Below are 23,986 nucleotides of genomic sequence, written 5' to 3' on the forward strand. Positions count from 1 at the left end.
TCTATATTTGCTGCTTTGTTTTTGGGTCGGGCATATCCAAGAATGCTCTAATCTGATCTGGGTTCGCTTCTATCCCTCGTTAAGATACTTAATACCCCAGAAATTTCCCAGAGGACACACCAAAAAGGCATTTCTCTAGGTTGAGCTTCATCTGAGTTCGCCTGAGTCTGGAGAACGCTTGTTCGAGATGATCTAAGTGATCTCCAGATTTTCTTGTTTTTTACAACCATGTCGTCTATGTAGATTTCCATGGTGTCTCCAAACATGTCCTGGAACATTTGGGTGATCAATCGTTGGTAGGTCGCTCCAATGTTCTTTAGGCCGAACGGGAGGACGTTGTAATAGTATATGCCCTGTTCTGTTACGAACGATGTTTTCTCCTGGTCTTCTTCTGCCAGTAGGATCTGGTTGTAGCCACTGTAGGTGTTCATGAATGACATGAGTTCGTGGCCAGCGATTTGGTCTATGAGTTGGTCAATTCTTGGTAAGGGGAAGTCATCTTTAAGGGTTTCTTGGTTGAAATTGGTAAAGTCGACACATAAGCGAACTGTGTCGTTCTTTTTTGGGACTACTACTATGTTAGCAATCCATTCGGGCTATTCCACCTCTCTAATGATGCCTACTTTTTTAAGATTATCGATCTCGTCATTTATTGCTTTTTTTAACCTAAGAGATAGTTTCCTAGGTCATTGGTGAACTGGCTTAGCATCAGGGTTAACATTTAACTTATGGCATGCAATATTGGGATCAATTCCAGACACATCGATATATGACCAAGCAAAAACATCTTTATTTAATGATAAAAAGCTTACAAGTTGTGCCTTGAGAGTAGGATCAAAGTTAGTTCCTATATAAACGAACTTGGGGTCGTCCTCAGTTCCTAGGTTGACTTTTTCCTTCATCTCGGTCTGAGTAGCCATTTCAGTGGGTTGAACGACCTCTGTGGTCTTGGTCTCTTGTGGTGTCTCTTTAACTTGAAAGGGTGGGGTGACCTCTGGGGTATGGACTTCGGGAGGGACATTTTTTACCAAGCCCCCAGTGTTCTATGTAGTGAGGTCGCTGTGGGGGGTATTGGTCAAGATCTTGACCTCAGAGATGAAGTTTTCTACTAGCTTGGTTTTGGCAATCTCGCCTTTGTTTTTGAGTGAAGGCCTAACGGGCTTACTAACTGAGTGGATCTTATTACAGTTGTGAGCGTCGAGCTGGTTGCTACGGAGTTCCATCATGCCTCTGGAGCCGGGGAAAAGTAACACTTGATGAAGTGTTGATGAGACTGCTTGCGTCTTGTGGATTCAACGGCGTCTTAGTATAGTAGTATAGGACAAGTTCACATCCAGAACGCTGAAGCATGTGTTGATGCTGACTTTGTCTTCATGTGATCCCACCAAGACAGGTAGAATGATGTCACCTATTGGGTAAGCTCGTGATCCATTGAAGCCATAGAGGGGGGCTATTGGATCGACCATAACTGATTTGGGCAAGTTCATCTCCTTCAGAGTTCGATAGAATAGGATATCACACGAACTGCCTGGATCGATCAGGACGTGTCTGACAATCCAGTCGTTGATTTTGACGTGGACTACCAAGGCATCATTATGTGGGAGGCACACCTTGTTGAGGTCGGCTTCAGTGAAGGTGATGTCTCCTGAGCTGCGGCCATTTGTGCATGGGATGGGGGCTGCTTGTGAGGAGAACTGATAGACTTCGTGGAGGGCACCTATGCGTCTCCTTTTCTCTCTGGAGGATGTGACCGAGTTGTCTTAGAAGGTGATAATGTTGATGGTTCTGTTGGTGTCTCTGTCGGAGGAGTGTTGGCGACGCTCGTGACGCGATCACTCATTTGAACTTCCTCTTGCACGAGAACGAGCTCTGTTGCTTGGGCGTGGTGGAGTTCGGCTTTGCTCTCTGTGAGCCATGAGTTTGTGGCGCAGGTCGCCATCGGATATATCAGTATAATGTTTAATATGCCCTACCTTGATGAGGTCTTGAAGGTAGTACTTTATCCCCCGACATTCATTGGTCTCGTAGCACTTTGTTTTATGGAAAGCGCAGTACGGCTTCCCTGGTTTGTCCTCTAGCCGCTTTACCTCAGGTCAGTAATAGGTCATGTTTTTTATTTTCTCCAGTATGTAACTTGGAGATCTTGTAAGCACAGCGAACTCTCTTTTGGTTTGGTTTCTGGTGCTGGTCTGCTGATCCTGTTGCCTGGGTCACTTGTTGGAAGATGGGGCGTTATCTAAGATTGCAGCAACCTCGCCTGCTGCCTTCAACCATTCTTTCTCAAGGCCTTCAGCAAGCTTGATGTACTTCTCCACGCATGCATACAGTTCGGCCAGCATTTCAGGGTGTTCTTTCATCAGCGACCTAGACAGATCAGTGTTTTTTCTGATTGCATTGGTGAAGGCCACTGTGGCAAACAACTCCTTGAGGCCGCTCTCCATGGATAGTAGCTCTGTATTAAAACGTCCCAGGAAGGTGTGAATTGGTTCGTCACTCTTCTAAGACAATTGGAAGAGTGAATTAAGGTCGGCTGTCTTACGTCTGTTGTGGACCTACTGGCTTTCGAACTGGTTAGTGAGCTTTTCGAAGCTGTCTATTGAGTTTGGTCCTAGCAAGTTGAACCAATCGAGGGCTCCGTCTTTTAAGCTTGCTGGGAACAAGCGACACTGCAGGTGGTCGAACTCCTGCGCACTGTAGAGTGCAAGACTCTGAATAATGTAGCGAGCTACGTGCTAACCCGGGCACGTGCTGCCATCGTACATTGGGAACCGAGTCTGAATGAAATCTTGGGGGGAGGGTTTATTGAGTACCTCGAGTGTGAAAGGGTATGCCCGGTACGTCTTCAACATCTTTTGGACGACTTGAGTGTCGTCCTTCTTCCCTGTTCTCTGTTCGATCCGCTGGGAGAGGCTCTTGATTTGCTGGTTGACCTCATTGATCTCATCCTCAGCGGTAACCCCATTCGGGTTCTGGGACTCGACCTGGGTTTTGAGAGCGGCGTTCTCCTGTCGGAGCTGGGTGATGCTGCCATTCATGGCTTCCATCTGGGTAGCCATAGCCTTCAGTTGATCTTGGAGGTTGTCCATGCTTCGTGGGCTTGAGATTTTGTTTGAAGGTTTTTTGTTTGAAGGTTTGTGAACTCAAGAAATCGAGCCACAGACGGCGCCAATGTGAAGGTTATATTTCGTCTAACTTTACAGGTGTAGGTAATTTGGAGGAGATAGAATGGTTGATTAAGTTTGACCGAGTTCATATGGACAAACTGCCTACGTATCAAGTTCTCTCTCTGAGGGGGAGAACTGGAGTCAGGTCAGACGTAGTTCCTCATCCTCTTTATATAGGCAAGGAGTTGTGCCTCCTGCCGCGTGTCAGGTCAGATCCAGGTCTTCAGGTCACTCCCGAGCCATGATGGCGAGTTATTGTGAAGCGTGCATGAAGCTCCGGTCTTGATAGTAGTAATAAAGACATACATTACCGACCGTTGAGACGAGTGAGAGTATCGGAGATCGCTACCATGAGAGGTCATTCGTGCGTAGCGAGTTACTATGAAGCGAGCTCATGTGACGAAGACTTCCGGGTCGGTTGACTACAGATTAGTCAGATTGATTGCCCTAGTTGAGTCACTATAAAGCGAGCTATGAGGACGAGGATCGAGGATCGATCTGTATTTATGTTTGTGCTGAACACGTGCTTAATATTCATTGGTTGTGAATATTACTCCCTCACACCTATAATTGATTAATGAATAAATTTATGTTAGACAATCAGTTGTTATAATGAGACGAAACACATAAATACAGTACATGGCTACATGAGGAGGAGGATTTTGTTACCAGAATTAGAGCTTGCAGTTGAATCTAAACCCTGGGTGTACAGGAGTAGAAGGAATAAAAATCTAAAGTTAGGAATCAAATATACAAGTATGTGCATTTGCATTATTGAATTGAATGACGAAGCCACCGATTTAACAATCACTATTTGATGCAGATGTGAACAAAGTCGAAAGAACACAAGAAAAGTTTAATAAAAATGGCTAAGTTGCATTTATAATGAGATACAATTAAAATGATACAAAATGGGTGTGTGTGTTAAAATTTGAATTCTGTAATGGTTTTTTATACTTACCAGAGTAAAATGTTGCCACTTAACAGCATGTAGCATGCTGGGTCGAGCCAAATCAACACCCTTCAGGTTAGTAATGTGGAGGAAAATTGGAGTTAATACCGGCCAATTACCTTGCAGAACTGCTAGCAATTTTAGAAGCCGTTGAAACACCGAGCAAAAAAATTGGACTATGCTAATATATATATGGATCGAATCAGACCGGATATTAAAGCTTTGTCTACAAGCAAGTTACCATGGTGGGTTCTTCAAAGATAAAATTTGGTCAAAGCAAAGTTTCACCAGTAGAAGTTAAAGTTTAGCAACTGTCCAATAATGTGATTATAAGCAGTCGTGAATAGATCTACCGTGTGATTGGGTAGGGAAAAAAATTAAGCATGAGTGATTGAACTTGGACCGATTCAAATCAATGACTTTTTTGTTTTTGCTAGTTTCCACTAGGAATATATTAGACCGTTGTTATAATGAAACCAAAACAAGTGAAGTTGTGGCTTCAGATGCACTCTAAAGTCAAGTGTGTCACATCTCCCAAAGTGACTGGACTTAAAAGATCGGATTAGTCAATGAAGTCTCTACGCGCTTTTCACTCTTGCCTCTCAAGTCTCAAGACTCCGAGAGGGTATGCTTCAAAGTCTTCCATATCCTCCAAAGTCCAACTTAAGTCCCTTGCTATTCTGTTATTTATAGTTGTCGAGGAACTTTGAGTGGTGAGAACGAAGGAGTGTTCAGATTTTGCCATTACAAATTTATTATTTGGCAATGAAGATTCCTTCATGTGTGACAAAATTTCGACCGTATTTCTTTAACCGATCTTTTTGGTTGTTTTGTGTCTTTTTGCTTTTTATACTCTTGAGCTCAATGCTAGCAGATGCTACTTCCAGAAAAGCATCATTCCATACAGATAATGACGATCCTCCAATGGGAGGATTATGTAATGCCCTTTTCCATCCTTTCACCTCTTAAATTTATTTTAGTTGTCCATTTATATTTTGAGATTGATTGCACGTAAGTAAGGATATATATATATATATATTTGTTTTTTTAGCAAACACAATAACTTTGTTAGATTGAAACAAATGTATCATGTCTTTCAGTAACTATCATACACATTTCTAATAAAAAAAACAACTATGATACCTACCTCGAAAGGGTCTAAAAAGTTAGCAAATATAGAAATCCATATGCTTTCATTATAAGCTGAGGGCTTATATTAGTTATATATACTTGGCAACAACGAGCTAGAGATGTCGATGCCCAATCTTGCCGACAACTCCTTGTTGCGTTGTTGTTTATTTCCTAGTACATACATATTACAACTGGTTGTGCGTGAGCGTTCACTTGTACAAGCACATGGAAATTGTACCTTACTTTGTATATAATTTTCAGGGCCTCATCGATCTAACATCCCGAAAGCTGGAGCAGCAGAGATTTCAAGTCGACCTTGATGTGGGAGTTTTCTTTTTCAGTGCCAAAGTAGACTGTCTTGTGTTATGCAGCAATCTAGCTTTTGCTTTAGTTATGGACTCACATGTTGTGCTTTTAAATAATGGAAATGCAATTCTTCCTTCTGGTTGTTATTCAGTAAGTTTTTTTTTTTTTTTTTTTAAACAGTAAGCTGGGGTTAGGCTGACCCCCACCTGCATATATTATCCAAAACGTACATATCTGGTACCTAATGCATCCTCCTCTACGAGATTACTAAGTTCGCTACCTATTGGAGGTCCATAATGCATTAGCTCATTACAATGAGAAGGGGCTAGTCCTGCAAGGTAATCTGCAGGCCTATTGGCCTCCCTAAAAACATGTGAAAACTTACAACGCATGAATTTCAAAGAAGTGTCTAAGATGTGTGCCAGCACATTCTGGCAATACCACGGCGGTTTAGCTATCTTTGTTGCAATCTGAATTGCTGCGAGAGAATCAGATTCCACTTCCACTTTTAGGAATCCCATTTCCTGACAAATGCAGAGACCAACCTCTATGGCTTTCATCTCTTGGTATACAATGGATTCCACGCCTCCACTTCCTGTAAACGCTGCCAACAAGACTCCCTTTCTGTCTCTGATTACACCCCCGTGGCCCATACCCTTTTCTGACAAGGACCCATCAGCATTTAGCTTCACACTACCCTGTTCTGGGGCCTGCCAATATACACTTTGTTGTTTGGCTCGTTCAAACTCTACCTGAAGCCCTATAGCCTGGCATAATCTTCTCGCAGCTATTGAATCTTCCATAGATGCGATCTTGAGTTGTACATACGCCTTCATACTTCTAAGAGTTCTCTTTAACACCACTGCTGCAGGTTGTGCGTTATTCTTGAACCGTCGGGCATTTCTTTCTTTCCATATCGCGTCTACAGCAGCACAAATGTAGACTTTGGCAATTTCGGTTACTTGGCTTGCTCCTCGGCATTCTCTCGGATGAACGACCATTCTCTATTTGAATTGCGGTGATTTGAATTAATTCCCAAAGACCGACATTATTCCCCATAAAAGATTACCGAGAATAGTCACACTCAAAATAGAGATGGTTGGAGAACTCTCTACTTTGATTACAAAGGCAGCAGGACGAATGGTTAAGTATTCTTTTGTACACTAGCCGATCTTGAGTTGACAAGCTGTTGGAGAACAATTGCCAGCAAGTAAAGGAATGTCTTGGAATGACTAACCTTCCCCAAACTAACCTCTGCCATCGGACTTTCCCTCCATGTCTTCTCAAGGCCTCATATGCACTGCTTGACGTGAAATTTCCACTCTGATGTGGTTTCCAAAGGACTCTGTCTTTCTCTAAATGGCTCTCAATTGTCGTAGACCTGATGTCCTCCCTTAGTCGATTACACTGAATATTGTCAACAATTCCATTCCATTCTCCATCCGAGATTAGCTCACTTACCTTTTATACTGAGAGGAGCTGGATACTCATGACAGCTTGATTGTTCGCCAGAAGAGGGCTGCTGTTACACCATAAATCATGCCATAAAAGCGTGTCTTCTCCATTAGCTATCGCATAAAGGATATGATCTTTCGCATGTTTTCGGCACTTGAGGATGTTTCTCACTGACCAGGAGCAATCTTTTGGTACTTTCATGGTCCACAAATAGCTGTTCTTAAGCTGATTCTTCCATATCCAATCAACCCACAGAGTTTTTTCTTTGCTCGCTATCTTGAACAGCAGTCCACATTGCGCACCAGTGTTCCATGTCTCCATATTCATAATGCCCAGCCCTCCCTCTTCTTTTGCTTTGCTGATAGTTCCAATACTTGCTTGGTGCACACACCTTTTGATATCAATCCCACTCCATAGGAACGTAGCACATATCCTTTCCACTTGTTCTAGAACAGTTATTGGTAGGATGAAAGTTCTAGCCCAATAAATATGAAGAGAGCTAAGAATCGATACAATCAGCTGGAGTCTGCCTGCATGCGAGAGCAACCGTGCTTTCCAATCCTTGATTTTCCCAGTTACTTTTTCAACTAGAGGTTGGCAATCTTTGATACCTAAACGGGCTGAAAATAGCGGGAGACCAAGGTATTTTACTGGAGGTTTGACGAGTTCAATGCCCAGGATATGAGCCAAGTCAAGAGAATCTTGATGCCCCATAGCCCCAATCATTATGGTAGTCTTCTGGGAATTGATTTGGAGCCCTGTAGCATCACTAAAGGCAAGCAAACAATCTTTGAGGGCTGCAATAGATGAAACTTCCCCTTTACAGAATATCAGAACATCATCCGCAAAGGTCAGATGGGTGAGAAGACTCCTCTTGCATTTCGAATGAAATTGGAACAGCTTATTATCAATACTCTCTCTAATCACACAGCCCAAAATCTCCATGATTAATACAAAGAGATATGGGGACATGGGGTCGCCCTGTCTTAGACCCCTGCCTCCCGCAAAAAACCCCTCCGGTGAGCCATTTATAAGAATAGAATAGTAAGGTGAGCTTATACACATCTGTATCCATTTCTTCATCTTTGGTGGAACGAGGAATTTATCCAACATGGCTAGGATTGTTACCCGACTTACCATATCATAATGCCTTTCTAATATCCACCTTGGTGAGCATCTTGGGGTACCATGTCTTCTCTCGTAGCCTCTCAAAGACTTCATGAGCTAGAAGGATGTTATCTTGTATCGATCTCTCGGGGATAAAGGCCGATTGATTCTCATGTACTAACTCTGAAATAACCGGTTTCTTGCCCGAGATGTAATCACTTTGGAAACACACTTGTACAAAGTATTGCAAAGTGCAATAGGCCTATAGTCTTCCACCTTAGATGGATTACTCTTCTTTGGGATTAGGCATAGAAATGTAGCATTTGTTCCCCTCGGCATCTTACATGTTCTGAAGACATTCCTGATAGCATTCAAGACATCCTGCCCCACTATATCCCAGCAGTATTTGAAAAAGAAAGGATTGTATCCGTCTGGTCCTGGCACTTTGTTATTCTCCATTGCAAACAACGCTTCCTTGATTTCTGTATCAGTGATATCGGCGTCCAATACCTCTCTCATGGCTGAATCAATCACATTTCTAACTTTCAGCCCCATGAAGAACTCTTCCTCGCTGATTGATGGAGCTGCAGTTCCCACTGTTTGGGTTAAATACTTTACAATGCACTGTGCTACCTCTGTCTGCCCATATACTGTTACCCCATTATCATTGGAGATGACCCATATTCCTTTCTTAGCCTCTTTTTCCTTCAAAGAATTGAAGAAATAACTAGTGCATCTATCCCCATCTGTACTCCATTTCTCCTCTGATTTCTGTTGCATATCTATCTCTTCAGCTCGTGCTAGCTCGATATACTTCTTCAAGGCTGCCCTTTCTCTTTCCCCTTCATTTACATCACTTGAGTTATTCTGGAAGTTTACTTGTGCGTCATGTAGCTCCTGCCTTGCTGAGTTTACTCTCTCATGAAGATTAGAAAAATTCTTCCTTGCCCATGGCCTTATTCTTGTCTTTAGCAACTTCAGTTTCTATACCAATATATACATCGGGTTATTGTAGATATTGGTGCTCCATACTTCCTCTATCATGGCCTTGAACTCACGGGCGGTAAACCCAAAAGTTTCAAATCTGAATGGAGTTGGAGTTACGAATGATCAACCCACGTAAGTAGCATTGGCGAGTGGTGCGAAACTCCTAGAGGAAGGAACTCGGCTTCTGAGAATGAGGATAACGAGTCACCACCAATTGTTTACTAAGCATCCGTCAATCCTTGACATGATAATTGGGTCGAACCACGGACTTGTTCCACCAAGTGTAGAAAAATCCAATTGAATTGATGTCGACAACCCCAGTATTCAAGACAAGCATTGAATTCAACAAACTTCATTCGGATGCATTGGGTCTCCCCCACTCTTTCATTAGCCGCGTTGATGTTATTAAAGTCCCCGGCGACACACCACGGCTCTTTGATTGATTTATGAATACCCATCAAGTCCTTCCACAAATCGAGTCTCACTTTAGAATTATTACTAGCATAAATAACTGTGAATAAGAATTCTTCCGCTCTTGGAAGGTATTTGACTCTGCAGTGTATGAATTGCTCGAGTCGACTAACTTCAGACACATGAACAACTCCAGGATTCCAACAAACCCATATACGCCCTGACTGACTCTTTTCATAATTGTTTACATGCTCCCATGAAGGACAACAAACCCTCCTAATGGTATCATACTTTGGTCTTTTGACTTTTGTTTCTAGTAAACCAAAAACACACAGCTTTTTATCTATTCTCACCTTATTTATTTCTGCAGCTTTCAACAAATCATTTGCTCCCCTCACATTCCATACGCTAATAGGTTCAATCATTGATCCTATCGTTTTTTGTTTTTCGACCCCTTAGGCCTGCCCCTACTCTTGCTTCCTTGTTTTTTCTTTTCTTTAGACCCTTGATTAATTTTCCCTTTGCTTCTGGTCACCACACCTCCTGGTGTTGTTGGGGGGAAAGGCTCACCAGTCAAAGGAATTAAGTTCTTATCCTTAAAGTATTCAGTTTCCTCTTCAGACGTGTCCTCATCAGACATCTCCCCATTTCTTAGCGCCGCAAAGCTATTGTGATATTCCTGCTGCTCAGCATCGTATTCCAACAACTGGTTCAGGCTACTATCTATCCCCACATCTTGTACTACCTCCACATAAGGCACTATGGCAGTACCTATATCACTCTGTTCCCTTTCCTTACCTCTGTCCCTCTGGTCGCTGACTATGTCACTCACCTGACCCTGATCAGTTCCAAAAGGAGCTGTTATTTCTGGCGTATGCATCTCCGGGATAACAAGACTCAATTCATATTCCTCCACTAAACCCTCATTCAAGTTGCTGTTTGCCATTCCTATCTCTATTACCCCTTGATTCACCATATCCATCTCTACTTCCTGTGTTGAGTTCCCTGTACTCTGGTCATCACCTTGTTCCTGAGCAACTTCAGTATTCCCACCCTCATCACAGCTTCCTGGTATAAGACATTCAGTACTTTCAGTAGGCGTACCTCCAATAACCACCTCTCCATCCACTGTTCTCAAGCAGCTACTTTCAGGTTGACTCGGAGTATTGTCAACCACAACTTCTTTCTCTCTAGTCCCTCGAGCCTCAGTGTTGCTCGTTTTCCTCGTACAGGTTGCAGTAAAGTGCCCGAAAGATTTACAATTCCCACACATCTTAGGTATCCACCCATATTCTACAGATATCCTTCTTATGTCATCCTTACCCATTTCTATGTCAAAGAAAGTTGGGAGCTCTGCAGTGCTCTCTATTTTGACACTAACTCTTGCAAATTTCAATCTTTTCCTGTGCGCAGTAGCGTCATCCATACTATCAGGAACCCCAAGCCGACTTGCCAGGTAGCTCAACCCATCTTCCGTCCATAGCTCCTTTGGGACATTATGCAAATTTACCCATATAGGAATCAATTGCACCGAATTTCTCCTTCTTTCAATGTCTTGGGACCATTTTGATATTACAAAGCATCTACCTGAAATGTAGAATGTTCCAGTTTCTAAAACCCTCTTCCTATCCTCACTATTAGAAAACTTGAAATAGAATACTTCTTCATCAGCAACCATCTCAAAGCTTCCTTTTAGTTTCCAACGTTTTCTTAAGTGGTCCCTCACGGTTAGGAAAGGAAGCCGTTTCTCAAGAAAGAATCCTACAACATAATCGTACCATTCAGTGATGCCTTTCATCACTAAGTCTAAAGGTATCTGTGTGATACCATCAATGATTTGAACATCCACTTTTTGTAGCGTATTGCTTAAAGTTGGCGTCTTGGCAGCTTGAAACAAGGTACTCCAAGGTGTTGGACGTGGTTGTTCTGAACCCAGCGCTCTCTCTTCGCTGTTGTTGTTATTAGTCTCTCTTGTCTCTGAATGGAGGGGTGGGAAATTTTGGTTGTTAACCGACAGGTTCGCCATGTCAAGGATCAGCAAACCAACGCAAGGTGCTTGAAGTTGATTCCTTTTCAGAACTCTCACTGTAATCAGTGAAGGATTTTACCCGAAAAGGAATGAAACTAGAGGCTTTAGAAGATAAGAATTCTTCTCCAAGCAAGATTTAACTAAAAGCGGCAAAAAGTTGGTGTATGCGATCACTGCAGCAGCTTAAGTTACTTCACTTCCTATCTCCCAACAACATGTCCCCATTGTTGGTTTGCTAGATTCAAAGGAAACTTTTTAAAATACCATAACTACTATTATACTCTAAAGGTATACCTTAAAGAAGCGTAAAAGAAACAATGTGTTAGAGCATCTCCAATGTATTAGACATTTTGCATCAACTTGTTTTAATAATGGTATGTTATTATGCAACTAAAATTTGGAACTTCGAAAACAGTTAAATTATTCAGTAAGTTTGATTGTCTTATAACTGAATTTCTACATGGATGCATGTTTCCTCACTTTCTGCCCACTGCGTCTGGATCATGGGATGATCAAATCCCACTACTAACTGGTAAGGAATACGACTAAGACCTTGATAGTTGACACTTGCTTGATTCTAAAACTCAATTCTGTTATTTTTTTTAATTGGTTTCAGCTCTAGTAGAGTTTAGAACAAATTTCCCCTGTACCTTTTCAGAAAGGTCGGTCCACAACTATAAATTGGCGACATATCCACACCAGAAATTTCACTTCTACACAGAAATAAAACCACCACTTTGTGAGCGTACAAGACATCTTCAGTAAATTTGAAAGAGTCTTTTCCTAGTCAAGTCGGACTACAAACAAACACTCGACAAACCATCGATTAGTGTTTCAATTCATTGTGTTCGGAGAGCTTATGTATATAGACTCCGTTGAGTGTTCACGGTTTCTACCTGAGAGGAGGAATTTTGCATAATTTAAAGATAGCCGATACTCTATGCCTTGAAATCATTGAATTGACATTCTGATTTTTCCTTTTTATTATTCATTCCTTACACAAGCACAACGACAAGAGATCAAATCACCTATAAACACAAATTCCCTAATGTTTCAAAATTTGCTCTAGCTAGCTATATGGGCATTGAAACGTAAGTGCGGTGAAACCCATATGGTATTCTTTGGCGCAATGTAGTATTTTTTTTTTAAACAAGTTAATAGGGTTTGGCAAACCCTTACTTTGAGCATTCCCCTTACATCATTTGAAACTAGTTCATAAAGTTTATTGTCTAAAGAAGGACCATTATATTCTGTTTGCAAGATTTTTTGTTAACTTCTCTATAGACATGAGAGAAGATCACATCCTTAAACCTTGAAACTTTATATCTGATATCAACAATTAAATTAGGGTCTTTTGCATTTTGGTCCTACTATTAATAGCGAATTTAGGGTTTGGTCCATTTTAGTCCCAAATTGACATAGGTTCACTTTCTTAATACCCAAATTACCCTAACATGCGTTAATGCAAAGACGTGAAACTAATCAACATCCAACGACAAGAGTGATCAAAATCCACCTATAAATCCATCTAAAATTTTATAATACCATATTTACCCTTAAAATGTTTTTAATCAAAATTTGCTCACCATAGCTTTTAGCCACCATAACCACTACCACCTTCTTCTCCACTACTCAATTATCACCTCATTCATCACCATTCCACAATCATTGAAATACGTAAAAATCATTTGTCCCAAGCGGTGAAACCCATATGGTATTTTCTTTTGGCGCAATGTAGTATTAACTTTTTTTTTTTCAAACAATTTTTGCTATTTGTGACACATTTACACTTAAATTGTTGTATGGTACAAGAAATTTTACAAATTTAGTAAGTTTTATTAAGTACAATTTTAACTAGTTTTTGTTAAGTTGTATGGATTAAGAGAAAACACAAAGAAGATGAATTAAATGAAGTTTTACGGGATTCTAAAATTTGAATCACGTGTTCTATTTCATAAAGAACTCATTTGGCTCAATTCGATTGGTTCATTATTTTAGTTTATTGAAGTTGAAATAGCTAGATTGTTTTGAGAGAAGTTTTTCTGAGTTTTATTTTGCTTTTTGAATTGCTTAAAGATTTTTCTTTTAAATGACTACAATGGTTTCATGTTTACAATCACATAAAATTAATTTTAAAGTTTAGCTAAGTAATTTAGTTTTATGTCATATTTAATTTTTAAATTTTTTATTTGTTTCTATTTTTTTTTTTATTACTCACAGTCTTCAATCAGATACCATCTTATAAGGCACAGAGGGGTATTATAGCCTTAGAGTGCAACACCTTGACTATACTGATTTGTCCTATTGAACTTAAAATACTATAAGACTACAAAAATTAATTTTGAATTAAAAAAATAATAAATAATAAAATAATAAAAAAAAAAGATTGGGTATTTGAAATTTCAACTTAAACTCCTTAATAAATGAGACAAAATTTTTAACAACTCTTATCTTAACTTGAAATAAATTAAAAAAAAAAAAAAAAATGAGTAGTTGATTAGTAGTTGATTGTGTTAATGACGGACATTGTTGTTAGATAGTGGTGGTGGTGGCGATTCAGATTGTTATGGAGGGTGGAGGTGGTGGTGGAGTGGTATTCAAGAAAAAAAATGTTAATTGTCTAAAACCGTTGGATTGAATGAATGAGATGATGTCATGTATAGTTTTTAGTAATTGGTCCCACTTTTAATAACAATATTTGCAATTTGGTCCCACTTTTAATAACAATATTTGTAGTTTGGTCCTCAAATAAGTCACGTGTCGACGACATGTGCGCAGGGTATTATAGGCATTTTAGAAAATATATGGATGGAATAGACGTGGACCGTTCAGTCAACTCACGGTCAACACACTTTAACGGCAATTTGGGACCAAACTGCAATAAACGATTAATTGTGGACCAAACCCTAAATTCGCAATTAATAGTAGGACCAAAATGCAAAAGACCCATTAAATTACACCAGAGCCATGGGGCTTCTTCAGAACCTTTGAGAATTTGAATTGCTTTGAGGGAGTCAAAGCAAACTTGAGTTTATGACTATTTAGTACCACGTACTTTCACTTTTTTTTCCTAAATGGTACCTGTACTTTTTTAACACGAACTCTCAATTTGTTTCAATTTAGTACTTCAGTCTCTTTTCCGTCCAATTTCACTAACGGCGTTAGCGAGCTCATGTGAACATTTTTTTTTTTTTTTTTTTTTTTTTTTTTTTGTTTGTAATAATCTTAAAAATTTACGTGAATAGTGTGTTTTTTTTTTAAGAATTAATTTTTAAGATTGATTAAAGATTATTACAAAAAAAAAAAAAAAAAACACACACACACACTGTTCACGTAAATTTTTAAGATTGATTAAAGATTATTATAAAAAAAAAATGTTCACATAAATTTTTAAGATTGATTAAAGATTAATACAAAAAAAAAAAAAAAAAACATGTGAGAGATCACTAACGTCGTTAGTGAAATTGGACGGAAAAGAGACTGAGGTACTAAATTGAAACAAATTGAGAGTTCGTGGTACGAAAATGCGAGAAAAAAAGTACATGTATCATTTAGGAAAAAAAAATTAAAAGTACGTGGTACTTAGTCATAAAGTCGAGCAAACTTTAACCTTATGAATACTTAGTTGCTACCAGAGATGTAGTCCCACTTCAATAGTTTTAAGCTCTTGAAATATTACTGAACGTTGGTAACCTCCACCGGTGTAAGTGAGAATAATATTCCCATATTGATCAATGATTATTCCACCATAGCCCACAGTGTTCCGCTTCATAGAACCATCAGTATTCAGTTTCATATACCCTATCGGAGGGAACTTCCATTTGCAATAGATAGGCTCTTTAGTTCTGAATTTTACTTGAATGTCCAGCCTAGTCAGTAAGCATCTGATATCTGCAGAATCTTGAATAGTGTCAATCCTTATTCCCAAGTAAATTTTCATTTCGTTGAGAATAGAGTTAGCGATATGACCAAAAGTGCTTGAACTGTTACTGAATCTCCTGCTATTTCTCTCTTTCGACAAATGACCTATTGTGGCACAAACATACACCTTGTATATTTTACCTTGTGGATGAGTTTTTTGCAGAAATTAATTATATCACACCATTCTACATTTGAAGCTTTTACTGATCTTCCTAAGCCAATAGCATTCTTCACAAGTGACCAGACATTGGTAGAGAATGGACAACCAAAGAAGAGGAGCTTAGAGTTTTCCATCGTAGAATCGCAATGTAATATTTGCAACTGCCTCAACTTCAAAGTTCTTTGTGTCGATTATATGTGCCTAGAAAACAAGATATTGATGTTATATTAATTAAGTAATTGAATGAGCCCGAGCCGCTCGGCTCAAATTCCACCCTTATCCACAGATGCAATCATGCAAATCAAGAGGATAATTGTACACTTTGACTCCCTTATGGCGGTTGATCTTATTAACGTAAGGGTAGATGCCCCCATGGAGTTCTTGGAACTTACTAGGCCATTTGTTATGTGGTACGTAGGTTTGAATCTATTGATTTTGTTCACGTAATCAGGGTGTGTACTGTGTAGTAACTTTGCAGCATACTACTTTGTCCCTCGTCGTGAAATGAGCTTAAAGCAAAATTGTGCGAAATTTTGCAATTAAAATACCGAAATCTCTCAAACTACATTTCGGCATTAAAAGAAAGGAGGGATTCTCGGGACATCAAAGACCATTAATACTGAGTAGTGGAAAATGCTCCCAGTGACCCACGTCAGCCCCCTTTTTTCTCTGAGACTGACACATCAGATTTTTCATAAAAAAAGGAATTATACGCTCTTTTTTGCCGATTTCAATTGTTCGTAACCCAAAATAGATAAAAACCTCTTTCTATACTCTTTTTTCAATTCTACAAAATACTCCCAACTCTCCAAAAAAAATTCATCTCTTCAAACCCTCTCTCTTTTTCTTCTTTTCTTCCAATAGATGGACAATATAGTCAAGGTACTTATTTATCCCTCTCTCCCTCTCCACATCACAATTTTTATTCCCATCCCAAAATTAGTAAAAGGATTTTTTTTTTTAAATGATAAAGAACGGAGCTTTATCTGGATTGGGCATTTTAAATGATATCATATATACTTTGATCATGTGTAGGAGGAGCACTGTATTACCTCCATGCTAGAGGGACTTGAGACAACATGTTGGGGTTGTGGACTGCGGCTTCTTCTATCGTCTTATACTCCTGTTTTCAAATGTGGCTGGTGTGGGGCCATTACAAATCAAAACCTTGGAAAAGATAGAAGAGAGAGCTTCAGATGGAGACATTGGAGAGACCGGTCTTTTGTATCCATACTTCTTTTGTTCATGATGTTTGTGATATGTATGCAACTACAATTTGTTCCTTTTAACTAAAAATTCTGTCCAACTTGACATAGTAGTGAAAATGACACCCCAAAAGGAAGGGAGATATATCGTATAATTTCATGACACAACTTTTATCAGAGCTTACAAGTAGCTCCGTGTAATTGATCAAGAGGATAACTTCTACACGATATGCATGTATAGGATAAGATATAAGGTAGGGGAGTGGTGTAAGAGCCAATGATGATACCCGTTTGAGTTGAGCTAACTTAGTTTAGCTGGTAAAATTTGTGCGAGTTATTACCACACTTGAGCTCAAGCCAGCCAGCACGGTGACAGCATTGTACCTAGATTGCAACCATAATATAAAATAACAACTAGATTGCAATTTGGTTCTAATTAGTTTTTAATGTTCCTCTTCTTACTTGACATTGAGGTATTTGGCATTGTATTGATTTATTTTTCCTCCTTAAATTAAATCACAGGTGGTGGGGTCTGGGCAGCTTACCCAGTTATTTTTTCAGTCAGTTCTTTTCGCGGCGTCCTCCACACCTTTTTTTACTATTGGCTCAATATTCCTTGCCGAGTTAGGAACTGCATTCCCAATGGCTTTATCCAGGTCCTATAAAAGCATTCAAATTCGTAAGTATATATTCAACGCAAGAAGAGGAGAAACTCAATAACCTTTCATGTAAACCATATTCCTATTCCTATTCCTATTCATGTCTTTTTACTTGAGGAGCTAGTATTACCATCTTCCACGCTTATCTGACCCTTTGAAGAATTGTGAAAGGGAGATTCTGAAGGCCTTGACTTCTCTGGTGGAGATGGTACCGGTGAGATTGAGAATCTGCCCTTGCCAGTATGTGTTGAAGACATCACTGACTTAAACACAGACTTAGGTAGACTTCAGCGAAAGAGTGTTAAGCCAAGATGATGGGGTGGCAATGGGTGGAGAAGGGAAAAAGCAAGACATCAAGTAAGTAACAACATCATTATCAACTATTTAAGCTATATATCGAAGATCTACTTTCATGACTATAATATCAACTTTCTACAAGAGATTAAAATCTGACATATGCCCATACCTTGAGTTGGCTCTACTTTGTGTTTTTTGAATGGAGGATCTCTCTTTGGTTTATGGGTTGTCCTTCCTGAATTTATTAGCAAAACATATCAATGTTGTTGATCAGGGTAAAATTAAATAAAAGAGGGCGTTAATGAGGTTGGGAGTGGGAATCACAAGATACACCAGAATCTTTAAGATACCGCACATGAGTAGCTCAGTAACTACTCCTCTTTCAGGGGGGGTTCTGTACTGCAAGCCTCAACTTTGATCAACTCTATAAATTTTGTGTGAATGAATTTTTAAGCAAAGTACTGATTTTATTGTATTTTGATTTCTGGCATGGTTATTAAAGGTATTGTGGTTAAAACTGCATAGAGAGAGAGGTGAAGAAGTCTAACACAATCTAAAATGTGAGAACTGAATTTTCAAAACTGGAAGGTATATCTATGGTAAATCTGAAGAGTCTATCTTTTGCGGGAGATTGGCTTCAGAATGAGCAAAAGGTTGTTGATTATGACATAAAGAATGGCTCAATCATCAGTGTCTTTCTGGATTCAGGATTCCAAACAAAAATACATGTAAAGATGTTGCAGACTGGGAAGCCAATAACACTTGATGTGGATATAAGGGACCACATCCCCTATCAAAAGCGGGATACGAACAAGGAGGGTATCTCTCATGGCCAACAAGAGCTTTTCTACTTAGGAGAAGAACTGGATGATGGTCGAACGATTGCAAGTTATAACATTGAGGTAGGGTCAACAATTTATGCAGTCTTTCGCTTGGGAGATACAACGCTAATATCGGTTACTCTTGAAAAAATAGAACTTTTAGTCTTAAAGTGAAAAGATGGTTGATGGTTCTGATGTCAAGTTCCCCGATTTAAAGCATGGTGGGGATCCCAATTGGCAAAACGAAACTCCGGCTTGACAAGGTGGAGTTGGAGAATGATATGACTTTAGCGGACTTACATTTTTCGAAAGGACGGACATTGAATTTGAGGAGTGACATGCAAATATTCATTAGGGTGCCTTCAGGTAAATTCATTAATTGCAGAGTGGATGGATCTTATACCGCTCAAAATGTGCAAGAAATGATTGAAGAGCAGGAGGGAATACATATAAGGTCGCAGCGCTCTCATCTACGGTCGCGATGCGGCTTGAGCCTTCCGAGTTTGGACGACTATAATATTAAGGAAGACGCATACAATTCATTTGGTTCTTCGCCTATGTGGGTGTTAGATAAAGATAATTGTTAATCTTCCGGTTTGGATTAGTTGATTAGATAGAAGGTATTATATGTTTTAGCATATTGTTCTTATTGCTTAGAAGCTTTTAGAATTTTATTTCTATGCAATTTAAAAGTTGGATGCTTTTGGGGTTTTAATTGTGTGTTTTTTTATAGTTAAACTTTGGTATTTGGACTCAAGTTTTAGTAGATTGTTTAATTTCTTTGACACTCATAGGCCACATTATTAGCATGGCTTTCAAAAAGTAAAAAAAATACATAATAAGCAATTAGTGTTGTAATATATTATGAGGCTTCAAATGGGGTATATAACGGTGCATTTAGATTGATTGTTTTATTCCGTTTTTTTATAATGGATCGCTACCAAGTGCTACTCTTCTCAACCATGCCTAAATCCTTAGAAAGAGAGCTGGAAACAACTATGGCAGCCGTGTAACTGGAACCACGATGAGATCTACTCAGCTGATGGTTAGTTTAATTGGATTGAGGGAGTATTGAACATTGCTGATAATCAAGTTCTTTGTAATTATAAATTAGAGCGCCATCTACTGGATGTTCCTAATTAGTATTCCCATTACCATATGATTCTCCAGCCTCATAAGGTATGAACATATTGATGTAAGAATGACATTTTTATCCTTTAAGTGAAACTGATTTATTAGCATCTTAAAAGGATAGACTACAACTCCCTATATCAATAGTACACGGTATTGCCTGAGATCATAAAATATGATAGCTATAAATATATCAATGGAGAGATTTATCTATATTGATAATATATATTGATAGTCTTGATGAAGATAAATGGAGAATTTGTGTGAATTTGAGGAATTACATTTTTTTTTTTTTTTTTTTTTTTTTTTTTGTGGATTGGTAGAACAAAATAGACATAATTCTATGTTACTGTACGGTGATATATATAAGATGAAGCTTATATATAGAAAACGACATATTGAAAAGAGTCCTAGCTCACTTCAGTAGACAATGTCATCTTCCTACCAAGTGGCTAAATGCCTAAATAGATGATTTGGAGTGGTCAATGACCAAAATTATGATGCCCATTTTTTTTTTTAATAATTTCAGGATATAAAGGGGTTCAAGGTTCCTCCTTAGATTGCGATTTTCATCTCATTTAGAAATGTATGGAACCCTGTCCAACATTATTTAATTTTCTATTTTCAAGTGAATTTGAAGTAAAATTTTCAGACGACTTCTCATTTCCAAGGCAAATATAGCTATTCTAACATAAATTGTTGTTTCAGGACATGTGGATGGCACCCTGACTAAGTTTGAACTTGGATATTTTCATGTCAGGCAAGATTCAAGGTTCCTCCTTAGATTGTGTTTTTCATTTCATTTAGTGATGTATGCAACTCCTGTCTGACAAAATGTAATCTTCTATTTCCAAATGAATTTCCATGAAATTTTTCGAGCAGCTTATAATTTCTGGAAAATACAACTATTCCAACAGTATGATTATTGTTTGATGTCACGTGGACGTGCCACCTGTTTAATTTGAACTTAGCGACCCACTCTCTCAATGCCTATTCGATCAGTGTCATTCAATCTTCAACCTCACCACCCACCAAATAAAGTTCTTCCCCATGGTAAGTTCTTCCTCAAGGCAAGATAATCACTTTGCTTCAAAGATATATTATTATACGTTTTTACAACTCTAAGATCTGTGCTTTAAAGATAATCACTTTGTTGGGTGGTTATATAACGTTTTCCAAGTATATCAGAATTGTTAAAGATTTGTTGCCCAAGGTTTACGTCTTTGTCATGACTCACGAGGTCAATTTCCAATTATTAGAGCTCCTATTATTTGGTTTAATTTGTTCTTATTATGAAATCAAATTCCCAGGTTTTCTTCATCTCTTCAATTCCCTATGAAGTATATATGTCAAAATGTGGCCCTTATTTTCTTCATTTCATTGTGTTATTTAGGACAATAATACTTCAAAAAAAATTAGAAAAACATAAACCCATCAAACAAATATATATATATATATATATATATATATATATATATATATATATATATATATATATATATATATATATATATATAAGTGAATCATTAGCTATCAATATACATATATTGTTCATTCAAGTGGATTTTAGGTTTTTGAGTCATTAGCTATCTATGTATCAAGTCTGGCCATAGGCCGGGCCAAATGGCTAGTATCTTATACAAACACGTAAACAAACTCAAAATCGTTAGGACATTTATAAGTTTTAGACTAGGCTAATTTTTTTATAGATATGATCTCCTAACTATTCTAAACATTGTAATAAATAATCAAAAAAATTAAAATTTTCTAAACTTACCAAATATAGTATCAAAAAATGGTAAAAATTAAAGGTCCACAATTAGCCAAATTTTGTAATTTGTTGACTACATTTGGCAAGTTTATAAATTTTTTATTTTTTGGATAACTTGTGACAATGTTTAGATTAGTTAGGAGATCATATCTATTTAAAAAAAAATAGCCTAATCTAAAACTTATAAATGCTCTAACGATTTTGAGTTTGTTTACGTGTTTTTATAAAATATATCCCTAAAACCCCTCCCTTAAAACAAAACCCAACAAATGAGCACGGCAGAGTCCCACTCGTAGAACCAGGTCACTTTCTCATTTCTTTATTCTCACACGTTATTCACAGGCACTACCTCATTTGGTAAAAAAACATTCAGCGCCACGTCCACTCAAGAATCTTGGTAGGACCTCTTTCGGGTCTTGCTAATTTTTTCTTCTCATTAATTCTCTTTCACATTGTTATATATATCAAAGGGGTAAAGATTAAAGTAGAATAATATTTAGTGTCCTTAATTAATCTTTGGGGCTAATATTTTCGCAACACGTGTTTTGTAGTTGCATAATAACATACCATTATTAAAACAAGTTGATGCAAAATGTCTAATACATTGGAGATGCTCTAACACATTGTTTCTTTTACGCTTCTTTAAGGTATACCTTTAGAGTATAATAGTAGTTATGGTATTTTAAATATGTCAAATGCCGATACTTCTAACTTACAAATATGATTGCAAAATGATTACAAAGAATACTTTGCATGAGGCATGTAAAAGTTATATTTCGTCTAACCTTACAAATGTGGGCTGATTCAGGGAGATAAGGTGTGTCGATTGGATTTGACCGAGTTCGGGTGTGCGAACTGCCTACGTATCAAGCTCTCATGCTAGGGGAACTTGAATTAGGTCAGACGTAGTTCCGCATCTTCTTTATATAGGCAAAATGATCGCGCCTCCTGTTCTCCCACGTCAGGTCAAGTTTAGGTTTCCATCTCATTGGTGAGCCTTGATGGCGAGTTATGGAGAGTCCATGAGGTGCGTGCCTGAAGCTTTGGTCTTGAAAGCAATTATAAAGACATATATTACCAACCATTATGGAACGGGATGAGCGAGCATTATGGAGGTCGCTTCTGGGAGAGATCATCTATCCAACTTGAGTCACTTTGGAGCGAGCTCATAGGACGAATACTTGAGATCGGTTGGTAGTCACTTGGTTGAACAGATCATTTGCCTGAGTCGAGTCATTATGAAATGAGCTCTGAGGACGAGGACTTGAGATCAGTTAGTAGTTTTGTTTAAGTTGGACACGAGTTGGATATTCATTAGATGTGAATATTACTCCCTCACACAGCCCCATCTTAGTAGGTCGCTATGTACAGAGGAGTGATCTACTGAGAGAGAACGGTAGCACGTGTTTATATCATGTGAGGATGCAAGCAGTTGTGAACAGAAATATCAACTGCCTCATTTTGTGGGATTTGAAAAGACGTTGCGTAAGGGTACGTGTCGGTCTAGGGTTTTAGTGTAATCATGACGTGCATTGGAAACTTAAGGGTTTTTTGTTTGCACAAAACGTTGCTGGAGAACTGAAGAGCTACCATTTTTTCAGACTTTACCAAAGTTTAGAGTACTTAGGTTAGTTCCACTATTCTTTGCCATTTTTGTTTTATTTCTCGTCTGCTTTGATAGCTAGGTCATGTTGTTTTGTGAGAAATCAATAGAAAGAAATATAAGAATGTTTGATTCGGATGATACCCGATCTGACGAGATAATAGAAGAATCGCTAGGGTTTGAGAGTGTAGAGGAAGATGTGAAGTATGATTTTTTCATTGCCATAGCTAGTAGTGCAAGCTCTGCTGCAGCGTCCTCTTCTAGTGGTTTACATTCTAGGATTGTATATAAAGACAATGTGAAAAGCTTTGTGGAGTTGAGGGAGGCTTGTCGTATAACTGTAAGCGAGCTAGCGATTTACGACCTAAGTTCTGTGGAGAACGTTTTTAGTAATGAGTTCGTTCCACGGGATTACGGGGTGGTCGTTTGTGAGGGACAACTGAGGGTTGGAATGAGGTTGTCGTTGTCAAAGCTGACCTGTGAATTTTTGAATTTTTGTGAGAAAATGCCCTGCCAGTTCGTTGGCTGATATTAGCTTTTTCTATGTCTTTAGAGATTTGATTCTCTAATATGATGCAAAAGCGAACTCAAAGTTCCTTACTCACGATTTTCGTATCGTAAAGTGGAAGTAAGAATCGAACCAACCTAAAGGTTAGGACAACTACAACTTGGTTGCTACTCTTAGGGAACTAGTGAGTAAGTTTATATTAATACTAGGTTTCTTTCCTATACAAACATTAAAGAAAAAACATTAAGATTTGAAATCATGCAATTAATATAAAATACAATTTACTAAAGAAAAGGTGGAGAGCTAATCCTCCTCATGTGAAAATAACATTTAGTTGTTGATTTGAAAAGGTTCATTTGATTCTTCCT

At 38.4% G+C, this 23,986-nt stretch overlaps 2 protein-coding genes and 3 long non-coding RNA genes across 5 annotated transcripts; 4 read left to right on the forward strand and 1 right to left on the reverse strand.

Moving 5' to 3' along the window:
• Positions 1–4,631: 4,631 nt before the first annotated feature.
• Positions 4,632–5,707, forward strand: LOC147476348 (uncharacterized). Its single transcript, XR_015208161.1, has 2 exons — positions 4,632–5,053; positions 5,509–5,707. It is a non-coding gene; the product is annotated as an uncharacterized LOC147476348 (long non-coding RNA).
• Positions 5,708–9,943: 4,236 nt separating this feature from the next.
• On the reverse strand, positions 9,944–11,868 carry LOC147476349 (uncharacterized). The gene has a single exon (XM_086585708.1). The coding sequence runs from the start codon at positions 11,537–11,539 to the stop codon at positions 9,944–9,946; it is 1,596 nt and encodes a 531-aa protein (XP_086441834.1). The 5' UTR covers positions 11,540–11,868.
• A 94-nt stretch (positions 11,869–11,962) lies between these two features.
• LOC147476350 (uncharacterized) lies at positions 11,963–12,526 on the forward strand. Its single transcript, XR_015208163.1, has 2 exons — positions 11,963–12,074; positions 12,159–12,526. It is a non-coding gene; the product is annotated as an uncharacterized LOC147476350 (long non-coding RNA).
• A 2,458-nt stretch (positions 12,527–14,984) lies between these two features.
• Positions 14,985–17,264, forward strand: LOC147476351 (uncharacterized). The gene is made up of 2 exons (XR_015208162.1): positions 14,985–16,505; positions 16,659–17,264. It is a non-coding gene; the product is annotated as an uncharacterized LOC147476351 (long non-coding RNA).
• A 1,116-nt stretch (positions 17,265–18,380) lies between these two features.
• Positions 18,381–18,779, forward strand: LOC147476352 (polyubiquitin-like). The gene has a single exon (XM_086585709.1). It carries the CDS (start codon positions 18,381–18,383, stop codon positions 18,777–18,779), a length of 399 nt encoding a protein of 132 aa, XP_086441835.1.
• The last annotated feature ends 5,207 nt before the right edge of the window (positions 18,780–23,986 follow it).

The sequence above is a fragment of the Coptis chinensis genome, chromosome 9, assembly GCF_015680905.1.
Source record: "Coptis chinensis isolate HL-2020 chromosome 9, ASM1568090v1, whole genome shotgun sequence".
Lineage (NCBI taxonomy): Eukaryota > Viridiplantae > Streptophyta > Magnoliopsida > Ranunculales > Ranunculaceae > Coptis > Coptis chinensis.